Here is a 15,821-nt window from a genome sequence, read left to right as displayed (position 1 = left end):
GTCACCATTCCTCTCCTCCCTGCACTAGGGGAGACCATTTAACAATCCTGGAAAAACCTTCCACTATGCCTTCAACATCCAAGCACCTGGAGGGGATATATCATTTACAGGAAGCTAATGCTGACTACTTCTTCAAGCACCCAGCCCCAAACTTGATGGTTGTTGAGATGGCACAAGGGAAGGCCTGTAGGACACATTCCTCTCCAACTGACAAAGAAGGCAGACACCTTGACCTACTTGGAAGGAAATTATATTCCTCTGCAATGATGGGTGTAAAGATTTTGAATTATCAGGCTGCTATGTCTGGATACCAGCTACTCTTATGGGATAAAGTTGGCCAGATGACAAGAAGTAGTTGGATTGCCACTTCCAGTCTGAGACTTTGAAGATGTTGAAGCAGCAAATAAATATGTCATGCCATCAAGTTGACTGTGACTCAAACGTACTTGTTGGTTCCATCACCCTGCATCACAATGCCTGGTTGAGATGGGCTGGCTTTCTGCAGGAGACTAGAGCCAACTTCGAAGACCTGCCCTTTGATCGTCAATGTTTGTTTAATATGAAAACTGACAATGCATTAGACTCAGTCCAGAAGGCCCATACCATGGTGTGTTGTATGGGTTGTATGCCCAACAGCCATCCAGGCAACAACATTGGTTCCAAGGTTCTACCGCCAGATATCAACCGCACCAACCAGGGTCAGCGCAACAGCACCACTATCAACCGGTGGTGTTGGGAAGGTCTTTCTCGACTTCAAAGTTGCGTAACTAGCGGTAGAAACAAGCAGCACCTTTAACTGAGACCCCCTTCTTTTTTGTCCCTCTGCTCATCTTCCCATCTTCGGAACTCTTCTGTCCACTTATCGGACCTGGCACATCATCACATTGGACTCCTGGGTCCTTTCCATCATACGAAGGGGCTACAGGTTCACATCAATACCCTTCCTCTGCTCAGTACCATAAAGGTCACAGCTCCATCTCCCATTCTCCAGCAGGAGGTCGATACTGTCCTCATGAAGGGAGTCATCATACCTATTCTGCATTCACATCTCTATTATGGGTTCTGCTCAAGGTACTTCATGGTACTAAAGAAGGGTGGAGGATTCCAACTGATCCTGGGCCTCCAAGAATGAAATCTGTACATTTAACTCAAGAAGTTCTGCATGGGGTCTCTAGCATTCATCCTCCCTCTTCTCTCTCAGGGACATTGATTCGCCTCTATTGACCTCAAGGACGCACATTTTCATATCACCATAGAGGAGTCATACCAACATTATCTCCCATTTGTAATCGGTCCCATCATCTACAAGTTCCAGGTGCTACCCTTCGGCCTCTCCACTGCGCCAAGAGTATTTACCAAGTGCATGGCAGTGGTCTGCTCCCATCTTCAAATGCAGGGTATCAAGGTGTATCGTACATCAACGATTGGCTGTTGGTGGCATCGACACGAAACCACCTTCTTTGGTCGATAGAGGTGACCTGCAATCTCCTTCGAAGCTTGGAACTTTGTCTCAACCTCAAAAAATCACATCTACAGCCTATGCAAAGTCTGCAGTTTATTGGGGCGCTGCTGCACTCCTGCTCAGGCAGAGCATTCCTCCCTCGGGATCGAATGGAGGTGTTGGTCTTGTTGGCAACGGAGCTAAACCGTCGCATGGTCACTTCAGCACTCAAGATCCAATGCTTACTATGCCTTATGGCTGCAACAACAGTTGCTCAGATTTGTCATGAATTGGACACCACGATTAATGCAGTTCCATTGGTAGAGGCGTTCAGAGCACTGTCTGGACCAGTTTTATTGGATGAGTTTCAGTTATTGAGGGCTGAAGATGTAGACAAAGTGCTTGGCCAAGTCTGCTCGACTACCTGTGTGCTTGACCCTTGCCCTTCACGGCTTATTACATCAAACAAAGAAGGGATGTCTGGCCGGGTCCAGGAGGTTGTAAATTCCTCCTTGAGAGACGGAGTGGTGCCGGCCTCTTTAAAAGAGGCAGTAATCAGGCCACTCCTGAAAATGCCTGCCCTGGACCCGGAGGATGTTAACAACTGTAGGCCGGTGGCCAACATCCCCTTTCTGGGCAAGATGCTTGAGCGGGTTGTTGCAGGACAACTCCGGGCACTCTTGAATAAAACAGATTATCTAATTCCATTTCATTTGGGCTTCAGGCCTGGTTTTGGAACGGAAACTGCCTTGGTCGCCCTGTGGGATGACCTCTGCCGGGAGAGGGACAGGGGGAGTGTGACCCTGTTGATTCTCCTGGACCTGTCAGCGGCTTTCGATACCATCGACCATGGTATCCTTCTGGATAGGTTGTCTGGGTTGGGAGTTGGAGGCACTGCACCGCAGTGGTTCCACTCCTACTTGGATGGCTGATTCCAGAAGGTGATGCTGGGGGATTATTGCTCTGTACGGTGGCAAATTGTGCCATGGGGTTCCACAGGGCTCTATTTTTCCTCCCCTATGCTGTTCAACGTCTACATGAAACTGCTGGGGGAGATTATCCGGAGGTGTGGACTGAAATATGTCCAAAATAGGGCAGCAAGATTGTTAACAGGGACTGGCCAGTGAGATCACATTATACCAGTACTTTTCCAGCTGCACTGGCTGCCAGTCCATTTCCAGGCTTGATCCAAAGTGCTGGTATTAACATTTAAAGCCCTTAAAAGCTTGGGTAAAGGTTATCTGAAGGATTGCCTCCTCCCACATATGTCTTCCTGGACCCTAAGTTCATCCTCAGTGGTCCTTCTCGTTGAGTCCCTGTCAAAGGAAGTGAGGTGGGTGGCTACCAGGGAGATGGCCTTTTCTGCTGTGGCATCCCGCTGTGGAATGAGCTCCCTAGAGAGGTTCGCCTGGCACCTATGTTGTACTCCTTCTGGTGCCAGGAGAAGACCTTTTTATTCTCCCAGGCATTTTAGCATTTTAGCTTCCTAACTTTTAACTTTGGTGTTTTAAAACTATTTTAAATCTCTGCATTGCTGCTGGGTTTTATTCTAGTTGTATTGTTATATTGTGGTTTTAATGCTTTTAGATTTTATATTGTTTTATCCTGTGCTTTTTGGATTTAATTTTTGTGAACCGCCCAGAGACCTTTGGCTATTGGGCGGTATAGACATTAAATAAATAAATAGTCTGATATGCTCGGTTGAATATTAGGCCTCTTCCGTATTGGCTCATATGCAATTTCGATACCAAGTGGGACACCTGTTGGACCAAGTTGCAGCTTCCACAGGACATCAGGGATTCCCTACGGTGGCAGATAGTGCTGGCCAACATGTTGAGGGCATGCCCTTTCTTCAACCCTCACCATCCTAGATAGTAACTATGGATGTGTCGCTTTTGGGATGGGGAGCTCAATGGTTGGGCCTTATGGTCCATGGACAGTGGTTTGCTGTGGAGGCAGCGCAGCACATCAACCGCCAGGAGCTCAGGGTGGTGGAAAAGGCCCTTTGGGCATTTGAGCTGGATCTGGGGGGCAGACTGGTCCGGGTCACTTCAGACAATATCACGGTAGCTGTGTACCTGAACAAGGAAGGGGATACAAGATCGCTCCCGCTCCTTGCTTTACCACTGGCAATTTTTCACTGGTGTATGCTGTGTCAGATTGGTCTGGTTTCAACCCACGTTGCTGACGTGGACAATACCCTGATGGACCAGCTCAGCTGGACCACACTTTCTTACAACTACTGGGAGCTGGACAGATCAGTCCTGAGGACTCTGTTTCACAGTTGGGGCACACCACATGTGGACCTATTTGTCACTCAGGACAATGCTGTATGCCAGGACTTTTGCAGCTGAGCAGGCTGCGGCACAGGTTCATCAGGGGACACTTTCATTCTGAGGTGGATGAGAGCACTGTTCTGCCCCCCCCCCCTCAATTTTGGCTGATCATCAGGGTTCTGACAAAGATGGGATGGAGAGTACCGAATGCATCCTCATAGCTCCTTGGTGGCCTTGCCAGCCATGGTTTGTCCTGCTGCTCAGGATGATGCCAGGTTGGTACCATTGTCCCCCATTGCACCCATCCCATCTCACGAGGGAGAATGGCCAGATCCAACACCTGGATCTGGTTAACCTCCACCTAACAGCGTGGATGATAGGGTGATAGAGACCAGATCAGTCCCGACATTGATACAAAGAATTTTCAGTGCTGCTCATAAGCTCTTAACACAGTGTTCGTATGTGAGCAAATGGACTGCTTTTTCCGTCTTTGCTTGCGCTCAGGGCTTCCATCCATTTCGGTGCTCACTGCACCAGGTACATCAATTCCTCCTCTCTCTTTTCAAGAAGGTACTCAAGCTGTCATCTCTCAACGTTTATTTATCAGCTGTCTCTGCTTTTCACCCTCCTTTTGAGGGCGTTTCTGTCTTCTCGCATCTGCAGCAAAGAGGTTTCTGAAAGGGATCTGAAGCCTGGCACCCAGTTCCCTCCATGGTACCAAGTTGGAGCCTTTCTGTTGTGTTTAAGGCACTTTCATCCAAACCCTTTGAGCCCCTGGCAACCACGCTTCTTCTTGTAGAAGGTGGCATTCTTGGTGGTCATCACATGTGCACAATGGGCTAGTGAACTCTGTGGACTCAGAGTAGACCAGCTCTAGCTCACCTTTCATTGAAAGAAAGTGGTGCTCCGGCCTGATCCTGCTTTTCTGCTGAAAGTTGTGTTGGACTTTCATTTACATCAGGGCATTGTTTTGCCTGCTTTCTTTACTTCCCTGTCTACGCCTCTGGAATTGACCCTGCACACACTCGGTGTTCGTCACATCCTGGCCTTTTATAAGTTGAGAACTGATCAGTTCAGAATTTTGCCTCAACTTTTAGTCTGCTGCAGTGGCAAGCCTAAAGGTTTGCCTCTTTCGACTAAGCGCTTCTCTTCCTGGGTCGGCAGGACCATCAAGCTATCATATGAACTAGCTGCACTCAAACTGCCTGCCCCAGTCCAAGCTCATTCTACTCATGCGATAGCAATGTAGGCTGCTTTTGGCAGAGGGGTTGCTATCCCTGAACTGTGCCTTACTGCAGCCTGGTCGACAACATCTACTTTTGTCAGCTAGAGCTGGCTTTACTTTTGGTCATGCCGTCCTTTCATCTGTTTTGTAGTAGGACACCAACCCACAACCTTGTTAGCTTGCTACTTGCCCATATGTGTGATGCATAGAGACCATGAAGGAGAAAGACAGGTCTACCTGTAACTGTAGTTCTTCAGGTGGTCATCTGTGCATTCACACAACCCACCGGCCATCCCCTCCTCAGTGTCATACTCGAGTTCGATGTTGGGTACCAAAGGTATTTCTTGTTGGTTCCAAGGCCACAATGTTGGTCTCAAGGAACCGAGGGAATAAGTGTGAGCTTGCTAAGGACATGCAGTGTCCTCAGTAAGGAGAGCCAGTGTGGTGTAGTGGCAAGAGTGTTGGACTGGGACTTGGGAGATCCGGGTTCTAGTCCCCACTCGGCCATGGAAGCTCACTGGGTGACTTTGGGCCAGTCACACACTCTCAGCCCAACCCACCTCACAGGGTTGTTTTTGTGAGGATCAAATGGAGAGGAGGAGGATAATGTAAGCTGCCTTGGGTTCTTTGCAAGAGGAAAAAAGGCGGGGTATAAATGCAATAAATAAATAAATATATACATACATACATACATAAATGCACACTGGGATGGTGGGGGAAGGCTTCCTGCCAAAAGTCCTCAGCTATAGAAGTTTCTCAATTTGAGGCTCTGCGCAGGTGCAGAGCCCATATGTGTGAATGCACAGGTGACCACTCAAAGAACTACAGTTACAGGTAGCAGCCTATGTGTGGAATGTGGCTGGGGATGTAGGCCCCTTTGCTTTTCAAAAAGTACACCTGATGGTGGCTATAACAAATCCTAAAGACTCCAGACTCAGGGGTTTATAACAAATTGCATTTTTTAAAAAACCTGGGGGATAGGAGGCATTGTACATTTTGTGTGGATGTCAGTTCTTATAAATATAGAAGACTGTGCACCTTGTGCAATTTGAGAGGATAAACTGTTCAAAGTACAGTTTGAATATATGTATAACTTTAAAGGTGCTTTTAAAATCTGCTTTTGCAACAAGGAAAATGCCCTGGTATTTTACAGTGCTTTGCTATAGGCTAACTGACTCTGGTCCTCCTTGCATTCATCTTTATGAAACTCTCCCCCCTCCTGCCCCACTTTAAGTAGCACCATAAGCTGTCCAATTCATATTAGTTACCTGCTTTTTTAAAGCTATACATTCCATGAAAGTTATTTTGGAAGTTGTGTGACTCTGGAATGCATATATCCCCTTATGTAAGATGGCATTATTTTTCATCCTAGAAAACACTGGGTTTTTTCTCTTAAAATTCTGACTTTTGAAAATGCCTCATGCTGGTTTGACTTGATTTGGGTGTGTTCAGACAGTTGTACCTTGATTTAATAAGCTGAGACTTTGGACTTTGTACCTGCGCACACAGCCCCTTCTGTTCTCAGTGTGCCTTCAGTTAACCATTCTTTCCTGTTACATCCAAATTATGAAACTATGGTTACCAAGTTCAGGACAAGCCAGGATCTTCAAACCAACTTTGGAGCATGGCTTCAGTTCTTGGCTTGTTCCCAAACTGGAAATTATAGTTTCCTAATTCGAATATAATGGGGAACATCTTGGCTTACTGCATCGTGCTGAGAAGGGAGGAGGGAAGGAGTGGCAGAAGGATGCAGCAAGCAAAAGGCTTGTTCATGTCTTGGCTTATGGAGCTGAGATACGATCCTCTGAACAGGTCCAATGCACTCTTTGTGCTTGTCGGTAAACTATTTAATAAATACTTCCGCATCTTGTCATAACGATATTAAGAAGAGCATTTTGTTTTGACTTCTAGTGTTTGAGCTGTGAAAATGCATTTGATTGCTAAAACATTTTATATTTCAGAAAAACCTGTTTCCCCCAAATCAGGAAGCCTGAAGAGTCCTCCAAAAGGGTTTGATACATCTGCTATCAGCAAAAGCTATTACAATGTGGTGAGTATTTTTTTCTCTGAATTTGATGTGCACCATTTATCAGTTGCTTCTACCTTAAGGCTGTAAAGATGTGATTCTTTTTCCAAACAGTATTAATCTGCAGGAGCTAGACTTCTTAAGCCAGGCATGTACAAATTCATAGAATCATAGAATAGTAGGGTTGGAAGGGGGCCTACGAGGCCATCGAGTCCAACCCCCTGCTCAATGCAGGAATCCAAGTCAGAGCATCCCTGACAGATGGCTGTCCAGCCTCGTCTTGAATGCCTCCAGTGTGGGAGAGCCCACCACCTCCCTAGGTAATTGGTGCCATTGTCATATTGCTCTAACAGTCAGGAAGTTTTTCCTGATGTTCAGCCGGAATCTGGCTTCCTGTCACTTGAGCCCATTATTCCGTGTCCTGCACTCTGGGATGATCAAGAAAAGATCCTGGCCTTCTTCTTTGTGACAACCTTTCAAGTACTTGAAGAGTGCTATCATATCTCCCCTCAGTCTTCTCTTCTCAAGGCTAAACATGCCCAGTTCTTTCAGGCTCTCTTCATAGGGCTTTGTTTCCAGTCCTCTGATCATCTTTGTTGCCCTCCTCTGAACCCTCTCCAGTTTGTCTGCATCCTTCTTAAAGTGTGGTGCCCAGAACTGGGCACAGTACTCCAGATGAGGCCTAACCAGTGCTGAGTAGAGGGGAACTAGTACTTCCCGGGATTTGGAAGCTATGCTTCTATGAATGCAGCCCAAAATAGCATTTGCCTTTTTTGCAGCCACATCACACTGTTGGCTCATATTCAGCTTGTGATTGACAACAATTCCAAGATCCTTCTCGCTTGTAGTGTTGTTGAGCCACGTATCCCCCATCTTGTAACTGTACATTTGGTTTCTTTTTCCTAGGTGCAGAACTTGGCATTTATCCCTATTAAATGTCATTCTGTTGTTTTCTGCCCAGCGCTCCAGTCTATCCAGATCACTTTGAATTTTGTTTCTGTCTTCCAAAGTATTAGCTATCCCGCCCAATGTTGTGTCATCTGCAAATTTGATCAGCATTCCCTGCACTTCCTCCTCCAAGTCATTACTAAAAATGTTGAAGAGCACTAGGCCCAGGACTGAGCCCTGCGGTACCCCACTCGTTACCTCTCCCCAGTTTGAGAAGGTCCCAGTTGTGATTGGCCAAGCTGTATGGAGCCCTCCAGCAAACCAGAATGCTTGACTCCTGCCCCCCTGTTTTTATCATTCCAAAGCAGGTAACAAATCAAGAGGTTGCTAAGTCCCTGGTATGCCACTATACATGACTTCAAGGCTCACATACTGAAGTGGAAAGGATGAGTCTTAAAAACCAGTCAGTATTTGGGAGATCTGGCACTGTGTATACATATGCACACTACTGTAAAACCCACACGTTTTTGTATATGTACAATATACTCATATACCGGTAGACATGCTTATTTATATGGAGACAGAGACCAAGACATTTTCACTAATCTTATATAAATCTTTTCAGCTGTTCTCAAAGTATTCACAGGATGTTTTGCCTGGGCAAGATACCTTAAATTCACCTTGGGTTGGAGCCATATTTAGGCGTATGCAACTGGGCTGGTAGAAGCAGACTTCCTCACACCCTCCTCCCCACAGCAGGCCCCCCAGCCACCTGGAAATGCTACACAGGGGGTCATGGGACCATGCTGAATGGGGTGAGCTATGGAGCAGGGGGTGATCCCCCCAAAGTGGCTGGTGCCATCTTCTGTGAGCAGAGCCCTTCCATTGAAGGAAAGCAGCTCCTGCATCCAACCTGTGAACAGCACCAAACAGAAATTTAGCAAGCACTTTACAGGTACATCCAGGAAATATTGCAGCTCTATGTAACACTTCCAGTAGATCTCATAACAGCAGATCTCATACCCAAAGCTCATTGGATAACTGAGTTATTGGTAGAAGTGCTGAACTGCAGTATAGTTTCTTGGGGAAATGGTTGTAACGCAGTTCTGCTGATCTAGAGAAATAATAACATCTGTTTGCTCTTGCCTTTTGCTGGGTCTTCCTTCTCTTCTTTATGTATATGCATCATGGTGGATTAAAAAAAATTCCATGATAGGATTTTTAAAATTTTAAATTGGATTTTTCAAAATGTAAGTACTAAGTTTTGATTACATAATAACTAGGTTAATATTAAACCTGGATATCAGCATGTTAGCTCTGCCTCCAGCTGTCACCATTTTGTGAACCGCTCTAACCCTGCAACACCATTTTGTGACTGATGGGTCTCAAGTCATTTTCAGCTCTCCCAAGTGGGCTCTGGAGGTAGAAAATTGAGAACCTCTGAGTTAAAGGAAGCTTTTCGACATAAACCAAGAGCCAATTTGATATTTCTGAAATATGAATATATACACTCTACCCGACATAGGGGTGCTGGAGAAACTTGAGACAGACTAAAATGAGCTCGGATTTCTAAGAATCCGACCTGCGGAATCCACTGCGGACTGACCCCCTCAGGCCACATGGAGTCTGTGGACTTTCAGATGTTTTTTTTGTTAACTTTCCTGAAATTTACGCATATTTATTCGTAGAAAAATTCGCAAGTTTCTGCTGAAGAAAAGTTGAAGGGAGTAGGGGACAATACACTAAATGTTATGTACTAAGGTAAATTATGTAAATTGTTACGAAACCTCTTATGTAATTAATTATTTGCATATTTTTCCACATGACGGGAAAAAATCGCATCCGTCTGTGAGCAGACGACAGAACAAAATGCGCCTGATAATCCGTAAAACACAGTCAGAGTAGATTTTACAAAGTCCCTATATACCTAATCCAACATAAGCATTTCATTTTCACCTCATGAAAATAAACTGCTGTAGTCTTCCCAATAACCACCAGACCTTATTTCTACCGATCAGTCATAGGCATTTCATTTTGTTTTTGTTTTGCTGTTTTATTTTTGTGAGTGTAGGGCTGGGCTGAGACAGAGTGAAGCAGAAAGAAGCAATATTGGAGAGAAGAAAAAACAACATTGTCCAGTGCACAGGTTCCTATATCCCCACTCTTAGCCTCTCCAATTGCCATGGGTGCTGGTTGTAAGAAAGAGGGCCCTCTGTGACTTTCTTCCGCAACCTGGCATCCTCCAGATGTTTTGGACTACAACTGGCTGGGACCGATGGAGGTTGGTCCAAAATATCTCCCCCAGGTTCGGGAAGGCTGCTCTATAGGCGTATGTAAAGGATATTCCCTTTACATATTTGTCTAGAGTAAAAAAGAAAAGCATGGAAAACGTATACTGTGTGACAAAGGCCTGCTTGTAAGACTGAAATGACAGTGTAGATAATATTCTGTTTTAGGGGTGCACAACTTTTTTCGTCCCAAGGGCTGCACTGGCTGTCAGCTGGGTGGCCGGGGCGCACACCTGCCCTTGCACACGCACGGTCTCACATATACTTCAAGGGTGTTGCTGCTTCAGGGCTGCAGAAGCTGGCTAAAGCTCTCCCCAACCAGATCACTGCTTTACCGCTGCCATTAGTGGCAGTAAAGCAGTGATTCAGGTTGCTTCAGGGTCCCCATGGCTACCCTGACCTGACGGCTGCTTTACTGTGGCCGCTAGTGGCAGTAAAGCAATGATTCAGGGTCACATGGTAGGGAAGATGCTAAAGCCCAGCACAGTGACCCTGACCTGATTGCTGCCTTACCTCCATTATTAGTGCCACGTTCTTTTGGTGGTTGGAGGGGGGTCACAGTTTTGCATTCATGCTCTTATTTAGTTGTAAATTAACATGGTTTAGTGGTCAGATTTGCATAATTGTTTAAGAAATAAATGAGGAAGTATCAGTGATTTAAATGGCCCTTTTTTCTTGCTGATTTAAATCACTGATTTAAATTGCCGTGATTTAAATGAATCCACCCTGATGTCCCTTCAACTCTTCTTTATCCACATGCCTATCTCCGTGTTGCATGGTTTGTTCACTTGTTTTGTCACATGTCACAATTGGTATGAAGGGCTTTAGTTTTTATTATGGATGTGCGGATGTATTACTACGTAGAGTATGTTTCCTGAGGGCAGGTACTTGGATGCAATGACCTATGGGCCCCATCTGCTCTGATTCTTCTATTCTAATGTGCTCCTTTACCTGTACAAAGGAAAAACAGATGGAACACGATCATTATCAAGAGGCAGTGCTGCTGAGCTGCTCTTCTATTTTTGTATGTTCCATTCATGCTGAGGAAATCCTTAAGAGATGTTTCGGATTAGTCGTTATGCATGAAATCTGTTGGTGCTTCACACAAAATTTTGAACCTCAGAACAGAAAGAGATGGGAAATCACAGCTTATAATAGTGCACGGGTTTAGTGCAGATTTCAGACAGGCTTTTTTTTATAGTATTCCTAATAGTGGGATGCTATTGATTGTGTTGGTGTCTGAAATGGAATGATTGTGAGGGCTTGTTTAGACGTTGTTCCTGTTGACATCCTTATGACCCACATAAGAAAAAGGAAAAAGAATGTTGGTGACTGTCTTGATAACAACTGAGATGTACATCTGATACAAGGGGCTAACTTTAAGGTCCTTTTCCAGTTCCATATGTCAACCCTGATTCATGCATTTGGAAGGGGAAGGAGGACCATCCTCAAGATGCTGTGGGGGAAGCTCACTCCACTCCCTTTCACCACAGGGATAGTGCTAAATATGTGACAGGCAGTCCTCAAGAATGCCATATCAGTCACTTGGACCCAGTCTGTGCACATTTTCCCACTTATCTCATGGAGCACCTGATTTCATGTGAAACATTCATTATCACTATGAGGGAAGGGAGGAGACAGGCACACTCTTCCACCATGCGTGAACAATACTCCCTCTCCGAGCATGTGAACAGGGGCTCAAACTTGCCACTGAGTGTTGAAATCTTAGGACAAGGATCTGTCTTGGGCTTTTTCTCTCGGGATACTCAGTGGTGATGTCAGTGTTTGTGTATACACTTTCTCCTACACAAAGGAGATTCTCGCAAATGAACAAAGAAAAGGAATAAATGAACCAATTGGAATAGTAAGTTTAAAAAAGAGGGAGAGAGAGAATTTAAAAAATGCAAATATGTACCATACACATTCCAAATAACTGAGTGATGAAATACCATTCAGACTGTGGATAAGGGCTCAAAATCTAAAGGTTGCTGAAAGAGATTCAGTAGATTAGCCAACCCCAACCTGGTCCCCTCCAGATGTTTTGGACTTCAACTCCCATCAGCCCCAGCCAGCATGGCCAGTGGTCAGGAATGCTGTAAGTAGTAGTCCAAACCATCCGGAGGGCACCAGATTGGCAAAGGGTGCAGTAGATGGATGCCATGGCTGGAATGTGGACCTTGAGAAAGCTGGGTGCTATGAATACTTGTCTGTCACTGAAACGCCAACATGTGAATCTGTGAAGAGTATTCTCTGTGAAACTTCCCGTTAGGATTCTGTGAGTCTCAAAACCTTTTCTTTGAGATTCAAAAAAGGCATGGTTTAAGTCGTTCAGCTCAGTCAGGGTTGTGTAACTACAGGTTTGTTGCTGTTGTTTTAAATGTACTTGTATGTTACGGGCTGATGAAGCTTTCCACGCAAGCTGGCTCTTGCTGAAGATTTCCTGAAATTGGTCAGGTGACAAGCCCCTGTTATTCTGTGGACTTTCATTCAGCAGTCTTTTAATTTTGAGCTCTCTATAGTATTGAGTTGTATTTCGTCAGTCATTACCTTGTGGTTATTTGAAATTTGTACATTTGAAAATTAACATTATTTGTCGATTATATTTTTTACTTTTTATTCTGTAGCAGCTTACTTGTTCTGTTTCTTGGGTGGGAGAATTATGCCTTAATGTGTGAAAAATCATGCAGGTATCTGTTTTGGACAGTAGCTTCAAGTCATGTGGATACTTACACAATTTCTAGATATGATGGTGTCTCCTTTTTAATATATATAATGGAAGAAAAAAGTCATTTGTGAAGTGGCCTTCAGTTTCTTCACATCAAAACGGTCCTCTAAGCAGGTCATTTTTTAAAGCCACGCTCCAGTCAGAGGTTTTGCTTTAGCAAAGATAACTGAGCTTTGTGTAAATGAACAGTTAGACATACTTTATTCCCCCCCCCCCCCGTGCCTTGTGACTAAGGGATAGCTCACACTGGATGAATGCAGCTCTCTATGCTTTCCGTTTGTGCTGCAGACTGTAAAAGGTTACCATGTCTGTGAAAGTAATCCTCCACATTTGGTACCTAGTTTCATCAAATGGTGATGGAGCTTTCAGAACGAGGTCTTTGAAATCTCATGGGTTCTTGCAGCAGCCAGACCGTGCAAAAAGCTGGAAAAAGGAGAAAGGTGATTATTAGAGCAGACAAGCATGATGGTGAGATTAGAAACTGTGAAGTGTAGCTGTGCTGTGAATGTGAAGTATTGTTATATTTGCTGCTTTTGTAACCCCTGAAATACTGTAAACTTATAATGTTCGCAACTTACCCTTAATGGGAGAGGTAGGTAAGTGATCTTGAAGCTTATCTAAAGAAAGTGAGACACAGATAAATTATGAGAACTTAAAACTTTATCAGTAAAATCAGTGCGTGTGAATTCCGCAAGTCAAAATAGGCTTTCTTCCAGTGGTGTTTTATGAATGCAGGAAATGTAAAGGAGGGGTTTAAATATATTTAAAGGCTGAGTACATGGTAGGAACTCAGCATACAGTCAGCTAAAATGTGGCTGGTAATTTAAAAGCAGCAATTGTTTGCTTTTGTTTATATACACACATACTGTTTTGGTTATATACACTTAATTTTCTTGGGTTAGAAAGGCTACTGTGTGAATTTTAAAGACATTTACTGCCTCCTTCAATTTCAGTCTAGTTGAAAAGGCAACACCATTTCATTGTCGATGTTTTTCAGCGAATTAGATCATGAAAACACACCTTGACAATTTGTGTAAAAATGACACAACTATAATGCAGATCTCTAGCATATTTCTACTGATTTAATATATGGAAACTCTACAAAATGAATCTGCTAGATCTTTGTTTTAGGGGTCCTGTCGCCACCTCATATGTCAAGTTTTGCATGTTGCTGTTTTCATATTGCAATGGGCAACCATTTTCTGATTTTATTGGCTTTGTGTGTGATAGTGTTATGGTCTACTAGTTTCATCATCGTCTTTTGCTTTCCAAGATATAATTTATTAATCTTTCTGCTATGTGTTTGCAAGTGTGGTACTGCACTTTTGTAACTGGCTAATTAATAGCTTATGTGTTCTTTGTGACATCTGTCCTTCGTAGTGCTTCTGTAGAATGGAGACATTTTAATCTTTGGGGCAGGAGTCAAGTTACCAACAAAAGAATGAACTTAGAAATGGTCTCCCTTTTCTCCCCCTCTTCAACTGAATAGGCCCATTCAAGGGAATAATACAGAGTTCAGCCACACTAATGAAAGAGGCAGTGAAGTCTCCATTTTTAAATAGTTCAGCATGTCACTTGTTTCATCAGGTTTTCATAGAGCCATGAATAACTGTTTTATATCCCAAACAGACTGTAAACTGCAGCACTGAATAGTATAGCTAGTCTAGTACATCTGAACATCATAGGAACTCTGGGAGAGGAATCACATTATATTACTGTTACCAAAGTAATAACAAATTAGATTGTGAAAGGGATGGCAGCCTTGTGTATAAAGTGGTGCAAAGAGATAGCTATTCTTTCAGAATGCCGTGTTCCTTGCTACTACAGGAAATCTTACCTTTTCCTCATCCAAGGGTGGTTCAAGTGTGTGAAGAGGGAGAAGTCCCAGTTCTAGGGTGGCCATATGTCCTCTTTTACAGAGCAGCATCCTCTGTTTGAAGTAGTGCTGTGCCACAAATTTCTCCCACATTTTTTCGACCATTCTCATTCAATTTGATAGAGGAGAAATTGCTTTCAAAAAGAAATTCAATGGTGAAGAAGTTTCACAGAAACTCTTATGGGTTGGGGTTGGGTTTCTTGGTCTTAACCTTACTTAGGAGATGGCTGAGGAGTGAATGCAGATGTCCTGTTTTTCATTGTACAACCATCTCTTTGGCAACCTGTAGTCTCCTCAGCTTCCTACGCTTCAATTAAAGCCCAGTTTAAGGCACCGTGAGGTAATTCCTCCCATAGGACTTTTTCAGGTCAGGGCGTACAGGCAGCCTGGGAGGCTAGCTGTGACTGGGTAAGCTCAAAAACACTACAAAAATACTTTCTAAAACATCCTGAATGAGGCAGAACAATTGAAGCCTCTTTCATGGGGGCAGAAAACTTTAAGGAAATTGGAGGACAGATTTTGGCAGAGCACTAACTCCACCTCATCCCTGGAGCTGGACACAACATTGCCCCCACCTGCATTGAGGTGGATGCAAACTGGGGGCCAGCCTGCCAAGACAGTTGATGCTGTTGCAGCACGAAAACCCCCAAAACCCTTAGGAAAAAGAAAGAAGCTGTGCTACAAGCCCTGCTAATGGGAAGCCCTACTAGGGAGAAATTGTTGATAATTTCTCCTCCTCCCGGAGAAATTTGGTGAAATTGTCTCCCAAATTTCTCTGCCCACAAGTAAGGTGGAGAATTTCAAGAAGCCATTTGTGCACAGCTCTAGTTTGAAAGCATTTTCTGTTTGAAGGGCTGCCCTGTCCAGTTTCAGTTTAAAGATAATGAACTCATAAGAACTATTGCCCATAAGCAGTTAGCACCTGGACAGCAGACTAAACAGGCAGGCGCACCGGTCACCTGGTTAAAGTCTTCCACGCTAGGATGAGATTTACTGTATTTCTATTCGAATTATAAGAATAATTTCTAAATTTGCACTTTTACCTATAAATTAGCCTGTGCAGATTTTATGCAAAT

General features: G+C 44.1%; 1 protein-coding gene across 7 annotated transcripts in view; it reads left to right on the top strand.

Moving 5' to 3' along the window:
- The window catches only part of ARHGEF7 (Rho guanine nucleotide exchange factor 7), a 118,847-nt gene that overhangs the window by 45,559 nt on the left and 57,467 nt on the right, over nt 1-15,821 (top strand). For all 7 annotated transcript variants that reach the window (XM_084844629.1, XM_084844624.1, XM_084844626.1 and 4 more), the window contains exon 6: nt 6,904-6,992. In XM_084844629.1, coding sequence (XP_084700755.1) covers nt 6,904-6,992 — 89 coding nt within the window. The remainder of the gene's footprint in view (nt 1-6,903; nt 6,993-15,821) is intronic.

This window comes from Heloderma suspectum, chromosome 3 (genome assembly GCF_057233095.1).
Source record: "Heloderma suspectum isolate Gila_16-S chromosome 3, 16-S_ref, whole genome shotgun sequence".
NCBI lineage: Eukaryota > Metazoa > Chordata > Lepidosauria > Squamata > Helodermatidae > Heloderma > Heloderma suspectum.
Note: the sequence above shows the minus strand (reverse complement) of the source record. Positions and strands in the feature narration are given on the sequence as shown.